At 51.4% G+C, this 14,943-nt stretch overlaps 1 protein-coding gene across 1 annotated transcript; it reads right to left on the reverse strand.

Annotated features, from left to right (window-relative positions):
- Nucleotides 1-3,713: 3,713 nt before the first annotated feature.
- MYMK (myomaker, myoblast fusion factor) lies at nt 3,714-11,089 on the reverse strand. Its single transcript, XM_065648745.1, has 5 exons — nt 10,921-11,089; nt 8,379-8,493; nt 6,183-6,331; nt 5,375-5,491; nt 3,714-4,324 (listed from the first exon to the last, which is right to left on the reverse strand). The coding sequence occupies exons 1-5, from the start codon at nt 11,053-11,055 to the stop codon at nt 4,178-4,180; spliced, it is 663 nt and encodes a 220-aa protein (XP_065504817.1). The 5' UTR covers nt 11,056-11,089; the 3' UTR covers nt 3,714-4,177.
- Nucleotides 11,090-14,943: the final 3,854 nt, after the last annotated feature.

The raw sequence follows: 14,943 nt of genomic DNA on the forward strand, positions 1-14,943 counted from the left end.
ACCAGGCTGGAAAGTTTGGTTGGAAATCTTGCTGAAAGGCTGAGAGGAAAGAGGAGCAGAGCAGAAACATCCCAGGACATTGCATGGTGGTGTTTTAAGCAAAACCCTGATGCACGGCTGTTTTTCTCTCTTGCTGGTGCTGCGTTGGGCTGCTTTGCACCCACGCAGGAGGTTCCACTTTGCTGACCGCCGTGGTTGCATCTGCTCTGATTCCATTCTGTCGTTTCTGCAGGGCAGCACTAGCCACAGCAAATCCCCCTCTGCTCTTCCTGGGTGTCCCCTGACTCCTCTGAAGTGCTGGAGACTGACTTTAGCACCCAAAAAGATATGTGTTGGGGCTGGGACAGCTGGTGCAAAGCTGTGAGACACCAAGTGGTCCCAGTGCTCCATCTCCCCCTTTTTTCCAGGCTGAGGGATGGGGCTGGTTTCTCGTAGTGCATCTGTGCCATGTCCCAGGGCTGTGGAGGCCAGGGGGTGTGCAGGACATCGGTGCTGACTCCCTTTGTCCCTGCAGACATGGTCTGTCCAGGCTGGTTTACCACACGAGTGTGCACGGAGGAACGGTGGTGCAAGGGTGAGGAGGGAAGAGCAGCGTGTGTTTAAAAAAAAAAAAAAAACCAAACCCTGAAGCGGTCTTTCAAAATGACACGGTGATAAGGCATTTTCTGGAGTGCCCCATACAGCTGGCAGCAGAAACCAGGCTTTTATGTTTCAGTCTGGCTAGTTTTTCACTTTCTACAGCCAAAAGGATCTGGATAAAGTTTGCCTGGAAGATTAGCTGGCACTGAGCCTGACTAGACATCTCTGGAAGCCTCCCCTTGAGGAGGAGTAGGTCCTAATTCCCCTCTCATCCCGGCTTCATCTTAGGCAAGTGTGGGGGAACGTGTGTCCCCTGGGAAGGGACAGTTCCACCCTGTCTTGCGCCTGGTCCAAGATCCCCGGCAGGGCTGCAGCCTTGGGATCAGCACCCAGCACGCCAGGTCCCCCCTAATCCTGCCATGGGGATGCTGGGGTGCAGGCAGGGCTGAGTGAGGTCCCAGGGAACCCCGCTGCCGTGGTCCCTGCGTGTGGCGGAGACGAAGCCCGGCAGCCCGAGGGGTGGGACGGGAGCAGAACCCTCAGCGCCGCTGCCCGGCTGTTCTGGCTTCGCATCAGCCCTCACCTGGGGATGCGCATCCTTCATGTGGTCTGTCCTGATGCTGAAACCAAACGGGGAAATGGGGTGTGTGGGAGCCCCCCGAGCAGGGCTGAGCTCCCCCAGCTCCAGGACAGATGTTCTCCAGCTGCTGCACATCGTGCGATGCCATCCCCGTGGGGACAGCGCGCACCCCACGCCCAGACACAAAGCAAAGGGGGTTTTGTGCCTGGGGAGGCACCGCGGAGCAAGGGGAGACTGCCAGGCTTCTTGTCGCTGCTCTCACCCATTGCACTGGTAGCAGATGCCAAGGTCTCCAGAGCAGAAAGCCCAGTCCCTCCTGTCTCATTCCTTTTTTTCCTTGTTTCTTTCTCTTTTTTTGTTTCCTCCCCCCCGGCTGATATTAAAAAAAAGCCCAGGCGGTTTGGGCTTCACGAAACCCAAATGCTTTTTGCAGCATCAAGCACGGATCCCATAAGTAATATCCCAGCGTTCGAGAATAAGACAGTATATGAAGTAGACAGGGAGCTATAAAGACGCTTTAAAAGGGGCAATAAAAGTTTTGGGTTTCATATCGTCTTACCAAAGAAGAGAATAACAGAGAAGCAGGAAATTTCAGTAGCAGACATGACAAAGGTCACAGCACTCAGACTGCACCTTAGACGAAAACACCTACTCTTATGAAAACAGCAAGAATTTTTGGCAGGGGCTCAAGAGCTCTTACAGGCAAAGCTCTCAGCAGCACTAAAAGGTTACAAGAGACTGTTTTGTCTACGTTGCTGTAAATGTTTATAATATTTCCCTGCGTTTGTATTGCAGGGGATATCCCGCTTGGGTGATAGTGAACTCGGGGTGCCTCACGGGTGTCGGGGTGCCCGGTCCCACCGTAGCGGGTGCTGATGCTGGCGCAGGGCTGATGCCATTTCAGGGACCCCTCCAGATGTGCCCAGCTGCATTTCGGCCCCAAAGGCGGGTGTTGGTCCTGCATGGGGGTGCAAAGGGATGGATGGTTTGCGCAGTCAGAGCAGCGTCCTAGGACATCAGCGAGGAGGGGGGGAAAAGGAAACCATGCCTGCTATTTTATTGTGTGCAATATGCTTTTTGAGTCGTGGGATTGCTGGGGTTTTTTTGGTGTAGCACCTGAATACCTGGCAGGTGGGAGCAGCAGCTTTCATTACTCAGCTGGGCTTTAGCTAATGTGCCCTACTTGCCTGTGTGGGGTTTGCCAACCTTTTCTCCCCTCTGTTCAGCCACGTTGCAGTTACCCAGCCCCTCTCCTCCCAGCGCTTTACCCGCACAAGCCTCTCCCCATGCCCACACTGCCCATGAACCGCCAGGACTTGCTGCAGGGTTTTACATGTCACTGCAGTCCTGGGGAGGCCAAACAATCACAAAAATGAGTCGGGGGCGTCAGGATGCCTCTGATCAGTGGCTGCAGCGAGTGGCAGAGGGAGGGAGACTGCTGGCACTGCTGGTGGAGACCCAGTGTTGAGGATTTGCAGGTGGGGTAACGCACAAAGAGACGCGTTTGGGGTGGCTCAGTGAGAGCCAGCGTGGCTGTGGGACACCCATGGGGGTGACTGCTTGGGAAGTAGCTGCACACTTGCATATATTGCCAAGGCGCTTCTTGCATTCGGCTCTGAATCGGGAGTCGGAGAACTTGGGACTGCTTTTTGGGGACGCCCTGAGCAGCCCTCGCATGGCAAAGTACTGCGGTAGTGTGCAAAAAACGCTGAAAGTTTTGTGTGCAAACAACGGTGAAAGTTTTGTATGCAAACAACAGAGGAAGTTTTGTATGCAAACAACGGGGAAAGTTATTTACACAAACAATGGGGAAAGTTTTGTACGGAAACCCTTAGAGCACCTTGCAAAACTTCCCAGGGGCTGGATGCTGCAGCAGACCTGTTGTGATGTGTTGGTTTAGATGCTGGGGAACCCTTTGAAAAGTCTTCGCTAGTGCTGCCTGTGTGTGCAGCTGCACCGGCTGTGCCACCGCTTGCCAGTGACTCTTGAATGCTCAGGGATTCATAGTTCATTTATATTTTTGTTGGAAGCTCATCCAGTTTTGGTTGTTGCCCCGTCGCAGGAAGTTGCTCTGATGAATGACTGAGGTGGATTTCTCTTCCAGAGGAACCCAGGCTTAATGCGGGCTTTCTGTGGACATCGCTGTATATCGATACTGCTCTAATTGTCCATGACATATAGTCTTGGCGTTATTCCCAGACAGTCTAAATAAATCATACACTTCTGCTATAGTAAATAGTCTGTTAGAGGAGATGTTATAAGCTTGCAGCCCTCCCCCTCCCTCCAGGAGCTTCTTTTCTCTGCCTCTCATTTTCCATGTGTTTTCCATACTAATGATGCTCTCCACAAGCGCACCTGCTGCCTGTGCTGCCCGGGCAGCTCTGCAAGGACAAAGTGCCCAAGGTTGCAGCTCCTTCCAGGACAGAGGGGGCTGTGGGCAGGGGGGGGTGGCCATGCCTGGAGCTCGGCTTCGGGGCTGGCATCTGCCCTCGACCGAGAGGAGCTGAGCTGCAAAATTTCTTGCACCGCTTAAGAAATGCCAGCTTGCAAAGTCTTTTGTTAGTACATATTATTTACATCAGGAGAACGCATAAATAAAATAGTAAATATCTCACAAAAATACAGGTTCCGTTAAGCAGGCGTGACAAATGAAGCCTCGTGTGCTCAGGCTGGGCAAACTTCTGTGAAGGGGACAACTCGGGTCCTCCCAGGCTGGTGCAGGGGACAGGCCAGGTGGTGACATGGGCTGAGAATGCAAATGTCCCCCAGGGCTGGGGGACAGGGCGACAGCCCAGATAAGTGCTTCTCCAGGGAGAAGTCCGGGTGTGCAGCAAGCACAGCCTCTGCAAGGGCTGACGGTGGAAAGATGAAGCCTTTCCAGGGAAGAAAAGCCCAGGGTGTGCACAGAGCTGGTGGGAAAAGATGCTCTTGTCCCCAAGGAAAGGCACTTTGCTTTTGCTTGCACCTCTCAGTCACCCCAGGAACAGAAAACCAAGTGCCCTGCTCACCCAGGGCAGCTCAGACGCAGCAGCAGAGCGTGGAGCAGTCGAGCTTGGCGGGGGTCCCGGCGCCCCCAGCCTTCTTGTTCTCCTTGGGCAGCAGCAGGACGAAGGCCATGGCCAAGGCGCAGTGGTAGAAGCTGTGCACGTAGGTGTAATCCCACTCCTGCAAATGGGGAGAGCGTTAGTGAGAGCTGCCAGGGCTGTGGGAGCAATGGGGTTAGGTGCAAAACATTAACTTTCTGCAAGTAGCCAAAAGGAAAGGAATAAAAAAAGAATTTCTGAGCCTTCTGCCTCTTTTTGCTGTCAAAGAAGAAAGGATTTCCAACCTAAAAAAAAAAAAAAAGAAAAAAAAAAGAAAAGTGGATTTAACACATTCCAATTTGCACATTTCCCAATTTTTGAATGAAGTGTTTCATTACCCCGCAAAGGACGCGGCAGAGAGGCCGGAGCGCGGGGGGAGGCAGTTTCTGCTAAGTGACATTTTTATGTTCTGCTAGAATTTGCAATTACTAAATGCTTTGAAAAATAATCCTTGGGGATGACTGTGAGGTTGTATCTAGCAGCTCCCAATGCACAGAGCAGCTGTAACGGCGGGGCTGAGCGCAGGCGTCACCAGCAGCTCTGTCGGGGGTTACCACCTTCCCCGCACGGGACAGACGGACCCTTTTGCACAGGATGGGCGGACTGGCCAGCGGCGAGAGCAAAAGGTTATAAACACGGGATCGAGTGCCTCTGGGAGTCAATTGAGAGGCTTTTCTTTGGCGTGAGCCAGTTTTGGATCTAGCCACGCCTGGGTCGTATCCAGTCCCTGCCGTGGCTCCACAAGGTGTCCTTAAGTCACCCATGCCCAGTTTCCAAAACAACCCCACTTGCATTCAACAAAACCTTTTTGAGGACATGCACAGCTGAAGAAAGCACGGCCTGTGTCCTTGTGACTTGCTTAATGGGGGGAAAAGAGAGCGAGCATCACCGTGCGTGTCACTGGCTGTCACATCTGCCCACACCGCGGTTAATGGGCCAGGGGCTGGGATGGGGACGAGTCGGGGGACCTTGTCCCTTCTGCCAGCCCCTGGCACACCAGCCTGGAGACCTGCACCTGAACTGGGTTTTGTCCAGGCTGGGTGCTGCCCAGCGCTGTGAAGGGAGAAGTCTCCTATCATAGTAACATCCTTTACACCTTGTAAAGTCAGTGAGGGAATGTGCAAACAGGTACCTCAAAGAAGAACCTCAGCATCAGCGCTAATGCCCCGAAACAGAAGCCAGGACCAATCTGCTGGGTGTAGACGCTCTTGTCTGGATACAGCCCTTTCTTCTCTTTCATCTTTTGGAGCTGGAAGGAAAAAGAGAGCACCCTAAGTGTATTCACCTGGGTTTAGCTCCCTGATCTGCATCCCAAAGATCTCATGAATGCTGAAATAAAACCAGGCAAAGCCTCTAGACCAGCTCTCGGTCCTTTCCTCGTCCTTCCCTTCCCCGTTGTGGCCACTAGATTTTAGCTGCTGGCCAGTTAGATGTGGCTTAGTGATGATGTGTAGCTGGGACTTGCATCACTGTATTTCCGTGACACTCAGCAGCATCTTCCTGCAATTTTTGTTCCATCACTGAATCCTTCTCCTTTCCCAGTTATGGCTCTGCCCCCCACGCCCCCACCCCTGTCACAGCATCTGCCGTGTGTGGGACACACGCCACGGTCCCCGACTGTCCCAGGAGCTGCCAGCCAGGTTCCGGCAGACTACAGGCAGATTCCTTCCCATTTTATCGCTGTGTTTCTTCCACCAGCTCCGGGGCAGTTTACCAGACCCCTCTGCCTCTGAGTAGCTGTAAAAACTCCATAAATACATTCCTCCTGATTCAAAGCGCAGGGACAGGAGATGTAGTAGATGGCTCAGACCGATTGAATCTGGTGTTTATCACGAAGGCTGCTTGCTGGCTGCTTGTGTTCTGCCTGGCTTGAAGGAGAGGTGATGTTCCCCACCACAAGCATCCCTCAAATCCCCAGCGCGGTGCCTTTCCCTACGTACCCATTTCACAGTTATCGCCAGGACGGCCGTCCCGATGGGTCCTGAGTAGACGCCGTAGCCCCAGCGGTTGTGGTAGATCCTCACAGCAATGGTGAGGACGCCAAACATGACGAAGGTCGATCTCTTTGGCTCGTCGAACTCTGCCAGGGCTGCACCGAGCACAGGGAGCATCAGCACCCCCCCGCCTTCCTCGGCTGCTCCCCTAAAGCCTCCCTGGGGTCTGGCCCCCCTGCCCCGGGGACCCTCAGCATTGCATCCAGGTCTGGTTGCCCTTCTTATGCCTCACAGCTGGGGAAACTGGGGCACGCAGGGGCAAAGCGAACCGTCCCGAGGCATCTGAGTGGTAGGTCTAGGAGCCGATTTCAGAGATCTTATATTCAGTGTTGTGTGTGGAGGCTAAAGGAGGTTTCCCACTTGTATTTCCCTTTCTTGCTCCGACCCAGAAAAGCTGCTTGTGCCTGTGAGCCCACCATCAGCTCTTGGGTTCATCCCACCTCTCCAACCCTCCCAAACCTGCCGGCTCCCCCCGCTGCAGCCTCCATCACCCGCAGCGGCAGGACCGCGCTCGCCGCTGCCGTGGGGACCGCGCTGCCCGTCCCTGCTGGCACCTGCTGCAGGTTGGCAAGCTGGAAGTCACCGGTGCGAGTAAATTATTAGAGACTTTTGTTTAGCACAGGATGGGGTAATAACTGATAAAAGTTATGGATCCCAGTGGGCTCCATGCTTTTCCAGCTTGCACAGCTGTGTTATGGCTGTCCTGGATTTGCATTCCGGGAAGCGTGCCCGAGGGTCTGCGTCCGCACATGTGCGCGCGGGCTTTACAAGCCACAGCGAGAGGCTTCCCTGGGCTGCAGTCACCACACCTTCCATGTCCTTGGATCGTGGTTTTATAGGGAGTTTGGCTAAGGGATAATGTCCGCATTTTAATCTCTGTTGTTTCCCTGGGGGTCAATATTTTAAACGTTGTAGTCTGGGATTTGTACTTTTTTTTGCAAGGTTTTTGAATGCAGTAATGAAGCAATCAAGTTGAATTTTGCTGCAAGGAGCCAAAGTGTCTGGATTGGCTCTGATCTACCCTGACACTGCTGTTATCTTCTGAAAATGCCCTTTGGAGATGATTTGCCTCATTGCCTTTTCTAGCCAAGCAGAGAGAGCACTGAAGTGCTGCAGACGCTGTTGGAGTCCGAATGTGCTGAGCAAAGCCTTTGCTGTCGAAAGGGACTGTCCTCTCATCTTGCTGCCCTTGTCCTGCTCTCTTCTCCTGTCAGAAATACTCAGGTCCTTCCAAAAATCATGTTGGCAAAATGGGAAAATAATAGGTTTGAAGTTTTAATCCTTCTTTAGTTCTGCCATTTTTTTTTCCATTTCTATTATACCTTGTTTCAGTGGCAAATGAGGAACAAAATGAGAAAAAAAGAAAGTGAAGGAAACGCGGGAAAAGGAAAACTGAATAACATGGCGATAGTAGGTTGGGATTTTTAATAAAAAGGAAGTGAAATATATTTCTGCTTTTTCTAAACAGATCTAATGTTTCCTGTCAGCCCAGACTAGGCTTTTGATAAACTAGGAAGATACATTTGTTTTGACTAAACCACTTGGATTTGTATGCTACCAAGGGAAGCAGCAGATTCTGCATTTCTTAGTGGTCCCAAGTCAGGACAGGACAAGCTGATGTGCTCAGTACAGGGAAAAAGAGGAGAAATGGGAGACTCCCCGCTATGTGAGGTTTCAAACTAAGTCATCTCATTGCACTGCCCTGCCTTGAACTAAAGCATGAGGCTACATGTGTTACTTGCCAATTTGAAATAAATAATTCTGCTGTTGTAGGGACGTGCATAAGGGCTGGTGAAGGCGTAGGAACACCCCACTGAAAAAATCACCCGGTGCCAGAGCTCTGTTTATCTCCAAAGAGCCAAACTTCTGCAGCCACCACTCAGGACAGTTTTCATGTGTGTCTGGACCCCACTGAGAGAAATGGGTTTCCAAGGCATGAACTAGATAAAAATAGATTTAACCGTAGCACGGGATGACTTCCAAAAAAGTCAGTCTCAGAGCTAAGTCTTGCAGCTGGCAACTCAAAGGCAACAGCATTTCTGGGGATTTCACCCACTGACCGTCCCACCAGTGATGGCAACAAATCCTGCCCGACCTGCCAAGGTTGGTGCTCAGTGGGAAGCTCGAGAGAGCGGTGCTTACCCATCAGGGACACCCAGATGGACAGGGCTGTTCCGTAGATGCTGAAGTATTCCAGGATATCGTAGCGCATGAAGCACAGCACTGATAAGCCGGGGCCATCACACGCGTGGTAAATCTATTTAAAAAAAAAAAAAAAAGCATTAGAAAACTAGTTCCTTACCCATAGACCAGTTAACATAAAGGCTCTTATCAACTGATTTGAAACAGTCTTTGCGTGGCTGTTGAAAGGATGGCCAGCCAGGAACAGAACAGTCTCAAATACACCCAGGTCACTGATACACAGTAATGAATATATTTGAGATATAATGTCACCATTCCTAATTGTAAATTGCCCAAGAATCAGCGTTCATCTCTCTTAGCACAAATTATTTGTGGACAAGCTTTAGTTTGCCTCTTGGTCTCTGCCAGAATTTGCAATCTGATGACCAAGCTGCTTCGAGCAGAGATGCAGGCGGCGTGGGGATGTCCTCTCCAGAAGGAGGACTCTGAGGTTATGGTTGTAATTGCGAAAGATTCTTGTAAAACAATTCAAAATTAGTGTCCTGATGAAATGTGTATAGATGCCAGGTCACTGTCCAGGCTAAATAGGGTTTATATGGCCAGAGTCTGAATACTGGCGAATTCACTCATTAATGCATTCCCTTAAAAGCTGCTGGTTCTTGCCCATTAGCTCATTGATTGGGTTATTCGCAAAAAAAAAAAACATTGTCATGCAACATAGATGAAAACCAAGCCAAGAGAGATTTTCCAGTGCAATCAGAAGAATGCTTCCAGTGTTTGCCTGGCGCTCGCCTTTTCCTCCGAGCGCTCAGCCCGGTGAGGCTTCTCGTGGTAGCCCCAGCGTGCTCCGCTGTTTCTGAAGAAGTCCCTTCACTGCTTGGCAGGATGCCCTTGGAACAATCCCGGCTGTCATGGCCCAGCGGGGATGCTGATATTATTTATAATGGGAATTACTGCAAGTCCTTTGGCTCGTTGTGGTTTCTAGAAAAGATCGCGCCACAGCTGTAATTCTTTTCTCTGTTTGAGATGGGGTTCGGGGAGCCCAGACATAGGGAGGAGAAACGGTGGAAGACAAAGAGTGTGTTTCTGGCCAGCATTGCAGCACTTGTCTGCGATGGACATGTGCTTTCAGTGACTGATGAGGTGGAGGAGGAGTGGGATGCTACAAGAAAGGCAACAGCAGCAGCTGCTGCCCTTCCTACCCCTGACCATGCTGGCAGCTCCTTTCCCTTCCTTTCCTTTCCTTTCCTTTCCTTTCCTTTCCCTTCCCTTCCCTTCCCTTCCCTTCCCTTCCCTTCCCTTCCCTTCCCTTCCCACAGATATTTTGCCTCCCATCTCTTCAGCAAGGACCTGTTCCACCTCCCCTCGAAACATGTGCCAATTTTCCTATTGACTTCTCAGGGAGGTGGAGCAGACACAAAGCCGATGCAAAATGAAATCGTAGCTGTCTGGCTTCCCCAGGGAGCTGGAGGGGGGACTCAGCTGGGATCTTTTTATTAACTAGTCCTGTAGCATTTCTGGAATTGGCAGAGCTCACCCCCTCCCTCCACATTGTGCTTTAATTGGAGGTTTAAATGGTGGATCCTTAGGAAGAAGCAACTGGCCTGGTTTAGAGCGCTGCTGCTGCAGAAGAACTTTTCACACCAGAAAGGTGCTTTATCTACTCCCTGCCTCAGTTTCCCTCTCTCTGTACAAGGGATGTGACAAACCGCATGAGACGGGTGGCGAGAAGAGGTAAATGCTATATTGGTTGGATTGCTGGGCTGTTTCCTTCACATTCTTTAGCAGAGCATTGCCATGGAGATAAATAGAAGACTTTTTTCCAGTGGAAATAATGCTTTAGGTGCTCAATCGATGTGTGTACAGAGGTACTTAGCAGTGACACAATGTGCAGGGCAGCTTATTGCAAGGAGCAGGAATATGAATTATTTTGTATAAGTACAGACAACTGACTTTCTCAGCTCATTATTCCCATGCGAGACAAGGCGGGGTGACTCTGAGCCTGGTGAAACACAGGTTTTCAAACCACTCTGCCAGGGTGGAGGGTGGTGGTTTTTTTTTTTGATAGCTCAGCAGCATGTTTTAGTCTTTCCCAGTGCAGAAACTCCCCTGACTCCAGCATTGCTCCCATTGCCAGTTAGCAATTGCAAAATCAATAATTCAGCTGCGTGCTTTTGGAGAAAATGACAGAAGCATAGCAAGAGACTCTGGATACAACTTAAACCTCAAATTCAGCATGGCCACTTACCAGCTGTAAAACAAAGAGAAAAACCAGCTCCAGAACATTGCGAATCATTTGCACCCAGACCCTCTCCCTAACCTCACAACCATAAAACACCATTAAATCTGTGTAAGGCCATCCCTTAGCACATCCTAAACTGAAGAATCAGTTATTCAGCACTGCACACGGTGGGAAAAAACCTGAAAATGGATATTCTGGGGGTCGCGCTCACTGCTGTTGGGTGGGATCCAGCTGCCCTTCCCGGCGGAGACCTGATGCAGGGGGATGAAACATGCAGGGGGGGGCATGGGGACATCTTACCGCCACGAAGAACATGGTGAAGAAGTAAACCATGGCTTCCATGTGGAAGCGCCGCTTGGCCGCGATGCTGATGGTGGGGAGGAAGACCAAGGTGCTGATGGTGGGCAGAAGGAGCTTGGCCACCAGCGAACCCATGGGTGCCTCGGTGGCTGGCGGCTCCCGGGATGGGGTCTCTGTGAGCTGGACAAGGATGGCGGAGAAAACAGCCGTGGAGAGTGTGCTTTAAAATTTAAATGCCCTGTGTGGCTGGAGGGCTGCGGGCAGGGAACAGCTGCTGCTGCCACCCCCTTTTGCTCCCGTCTCTCCCCAACAGTGACATTCTTGACGCAGCCGGTGGCTCCAGACGGCAGATGCTCTGTGCCTCCCTGGGTGTTTCTAAAGGAGCAAAGGGGAATGTTGCCCTTGCACGCCTTGTGCTGGGTGTCCGACCTAGGTTTGCAAAGGGTGAGGGCTGCAGGTTTGCTTGCTTGCCATGGGGACACCCCACCTCTGCATCCCGCTGCCCCCACGCTGATCCTGGGTCACCATCCACTGCTCCGCGCTGGCACAAAGCAGGGAACAACTGAGACATGGCAGGTACTGGAAGGTTTTAGAACAGCGGGATGTATCCTGCTACCTTTGCTGTACATGAGAAATACACACCAAGCTCCAAATCTGCCTTTTATTTCCCCATGAGGACAGACCTGGAGCGGGTGGCTCTGCTTGAGTGGAGCACAGGATTTGGGAGCTCGTGTGATGCAGCATCTGACGCCTGCTACACATGCGTACGTGCCCTCCTATGCGCTTGGGCACAGTTAGGTTTCTCAGCCATGCCCTCAGGCTTTGCAGTGTGGACACCTCCAGGAGATCTGTCTGAAATTCAGGAGCTGAGCGTATCTGAGGTGGAGGAATTTGAGCAGATCACCGTGCGGCGCAGAAAAGCTGGAGGAAAAGGAGACCAAAAGCCAAGCGGCGTTTGGGCTGCTAATCCACTCAGTGGCTTCTCTCTTTTATTGTGACTTTTTATTATATCACTGCTGCTTCCCTCCTGGGTTAATATCTTTTCCTTGGAGCCTCGCAGGGATTCTCGGCATCTTTTCAGTACAGCTGTTCCCGGGACGCAGGGAGCAGGAATGTTATGCTTAAGCAACAGCCTTTGTGGTTGCGGGTTTGGGGAGGAGGCTGCAAGTTGTGATATGAGCCACCATCTATTTCTGAGGCCGGATGGGCTCCCATGTCCCCCGGGAGGGGGTCCGGTGGAAAGACAGGCGTGCACCGAGGAAAAATGCTCTTTAAACCACTGCAGCCAAATTTGAAGGGCTCCGGGAAGGGGAGCGCGGGGGCGTTGCGTGTGCGGTCGGAATGGCACGTCAGCCTGAAAGCACTGACCCGAGAGGGCTGTGCTGAGAAAGCCTTCCTGGGCACAGCTGAGACGAGCTGGGTAGGGCTCCTGGTTTTGCCTGATACTGGAACCACCCACGTTCCCTGGCCGGCTGCAGGCAGCATCCCTCCGCAGAGCGTGGGGGCTCCACACTGCCCACACCATGTCCCCAGCCGCTCTCCTGCCTGGACAAGCCATAAACTTACCACAAATCCCTGCAAAACTGAATGTCTACTGATAAATAGTGAAAAATTCTAGTGTCCCTATTAACCATGAAAATTAACCCCTCCAAGCCAGCACATAAATTCTCTGCTTCTGCCCACATGTCCAGCCCTGAGCAGGAAGCGGAGCCGAGCGCCAGCACACCCCGAAGTGCCCTGTTCCTTTTCTATCCCATATCCTCAGATGTATTTGTTATTCCTTATTGTTCTTGCATGAACTGCTTGGACAGAGGAAGGTGCTTGAAGCTGCTGCGTGCTGCATGGCTGGGCTTGTCTGTGGGAGGATTTTGAGTGGGGTTTGGGTTAGATGGTTGCACAAACCGCTTTGCATTCCTGGCTAAGCAAACTGTGTCTTCCCTGCTTTTTTGGTCAAGAGTTTGGTGTCAGAGAGGTAAAAACACAGCTCAAAATTTGTTGGTGAGGAGAAACTTTGACGTCTGGGTGCAAAGCAGCCCCTCTCGCCCTCGTGGGACCATTTGCAAGGACATGGCAGTTGTGCAACAAGCCACCATTTGCAAGGACATGCAAAGGTGGTGGTTGTGCAACAAGCCAAAGGGCGTCAGTTGAAAAATATGATCAAGCAGTTGTTAAATACATCCCCCTCATCCCCATCCTTTGCCTAAAATCCAGCTGGAGTCCACTGGAAAGGAAACCCCGTTGGCTGCTGGATGCAGCAAGTGCCAGCTGTGGCAAGTGCTCCCCTGGCCAGGGAAGTGTTGGAGCTCTCAGAAGCAAGAAAACATTCCACAGGTTGTTAGGTTTTTCCTTTTTTTTCTTTTTTTCTTTTTTTTTCTTTTTTCCTTTTTTTTTTTTTCTTCTCTCCCAGCTGCATACCCTGGGCTGGCGTTTGGTTTGCAGCCAGCGCTGTAGGCATAGAGGAAAAAAAAGAACAAAACAAAACCCACACCAGTTTGCACATGTGTTCCAGCTATTATTGAAAAAGAGACCCCAAAGTAAACTGCGAGGCAAGAGGCAGGCAGGTGGCGAGCTCCTGTCGGGAGCTGCTGCTTAAAAGGTCTTTGTTCGGGCTGCAAACAAACCACAGTGCTAGACATGGGCTTTGCAAACCTTCCTGGGAAGGAACCCAAATAACAAAGGGCCAGGATTTTGTTCCTTCTCTCCTAAACAGGTAGGAAATGGAGAAAGAGCAAATTTTAGCTCCTGCATTTAAGTACTTATGGAAAGCGAATTTTAAATCCACATTCCACAGGGCTAATTTTGTGTGGACCAGAGTGCATGCAGGAACGGTGATATATATGGCTGAAAAGTGGTTCCCAGATGCCAAAACCAGGTTCTGGTATGCTGTCCTGGATCCTTCCAGGGTAATATTAACCATGACTTTCTCTAAGTACTTCTACCCTTTCAACTCAGACACTGCAGTAAAGGAGAGAGACATAGATAGTTTTATTTTTAATACAAGACTGATAGTTTGGAAGTGGTATATACTGGAACAGAGGATGAGGGATCTGTGCCAGTTGAGACTATTGAGAGTGTATTCTCCTTGGGATAAGTATAGGATGATCTTTCATCTGTGTGTGGTGTAGACTGTATCGGAATTGAAACCTCCTCCATTGTGTGTCCCTGGTTACTGCCAGGTTTGAAATAATGGTGGTAATGACACTAAAATGGACAGTCAAGGTTGCAGCTTCTCCATGTGCTTGCCGTCCTGCAATACAAGCGTTGGCGTGAGCTGCAATTCAGTGCTTACTGCAAAGTGTTGTTTACCACTTTCCTCACTTCAGAGTCTTGATTTTTCACCTCTACAACACTGACTCTGGACGTGAGAGGCTGGACATGGCCTGGTTCCAGCAGGACGTTGCGCAGGAGCTGCGGCTCTGGAGCAGCACGGTCAGCCCCGCGGAGCGCTGAGCAATGGGACCAGCACAGGACCATCCAGCTCGCAAAGATTTCTTGTCCTCTCGCCGCTCTGCATTGGGAAGTTGATCAAGAAACCCCCTGGTGCGAAAGGACCTGGCGCAAGCGCGGAGCAGCCCATGGGCACGAGCCCTTCCCTGCCCAGCTGGAGCAGGGATGGCTGCAGCATCTGGATAAAATCCTCCCGTCACCTACCGCAGCCTGCGATCAGAGCCGCTGCCCCAGACGCCGGTGTGGGTCGGGCTTTCTGGAGAGCTGAAATCCACACCCAAGCCCTGGCACGGGGGAACAGGAGCCCAATAAATGCGGAGCCACCAGCTGTGCCGCAGCCCCTTTACTCTGATCAGCTGCAGCTCTCGCCCGCTCCCGGCCGCAGCCCTGCCAAAGCACCTGCAGCCTCCTGGTTTTATTAGTGGAATAAATTGCCACTTAAAATATCCATTCTCTGTAAGGCCTGGCCCCATTTTAGGCAGCTTTAGCTGAATACTTGCCCTTAAAAAAATTCCCTCTTCCTGTCTCCCTGTTGGATAAATCTATTATGCATATTCCTCACAGGTATCCTCAATT

This window comes from Caloenas nicobarica, chromosome 19, assembly GCF_036013445.1.
Source record: "Caloenas nicobarica isolate bCalNic1 chromosome 19, bCalNic1.hap1, whole genome shotgun sequence".
Taxonomy (NCBI): domain Eukaryota; kingdom Metazoa; phylum Chordata; class Aves; order Columbiformes; family Columbidae; genus Caloenas; species Caloenas nicobarica.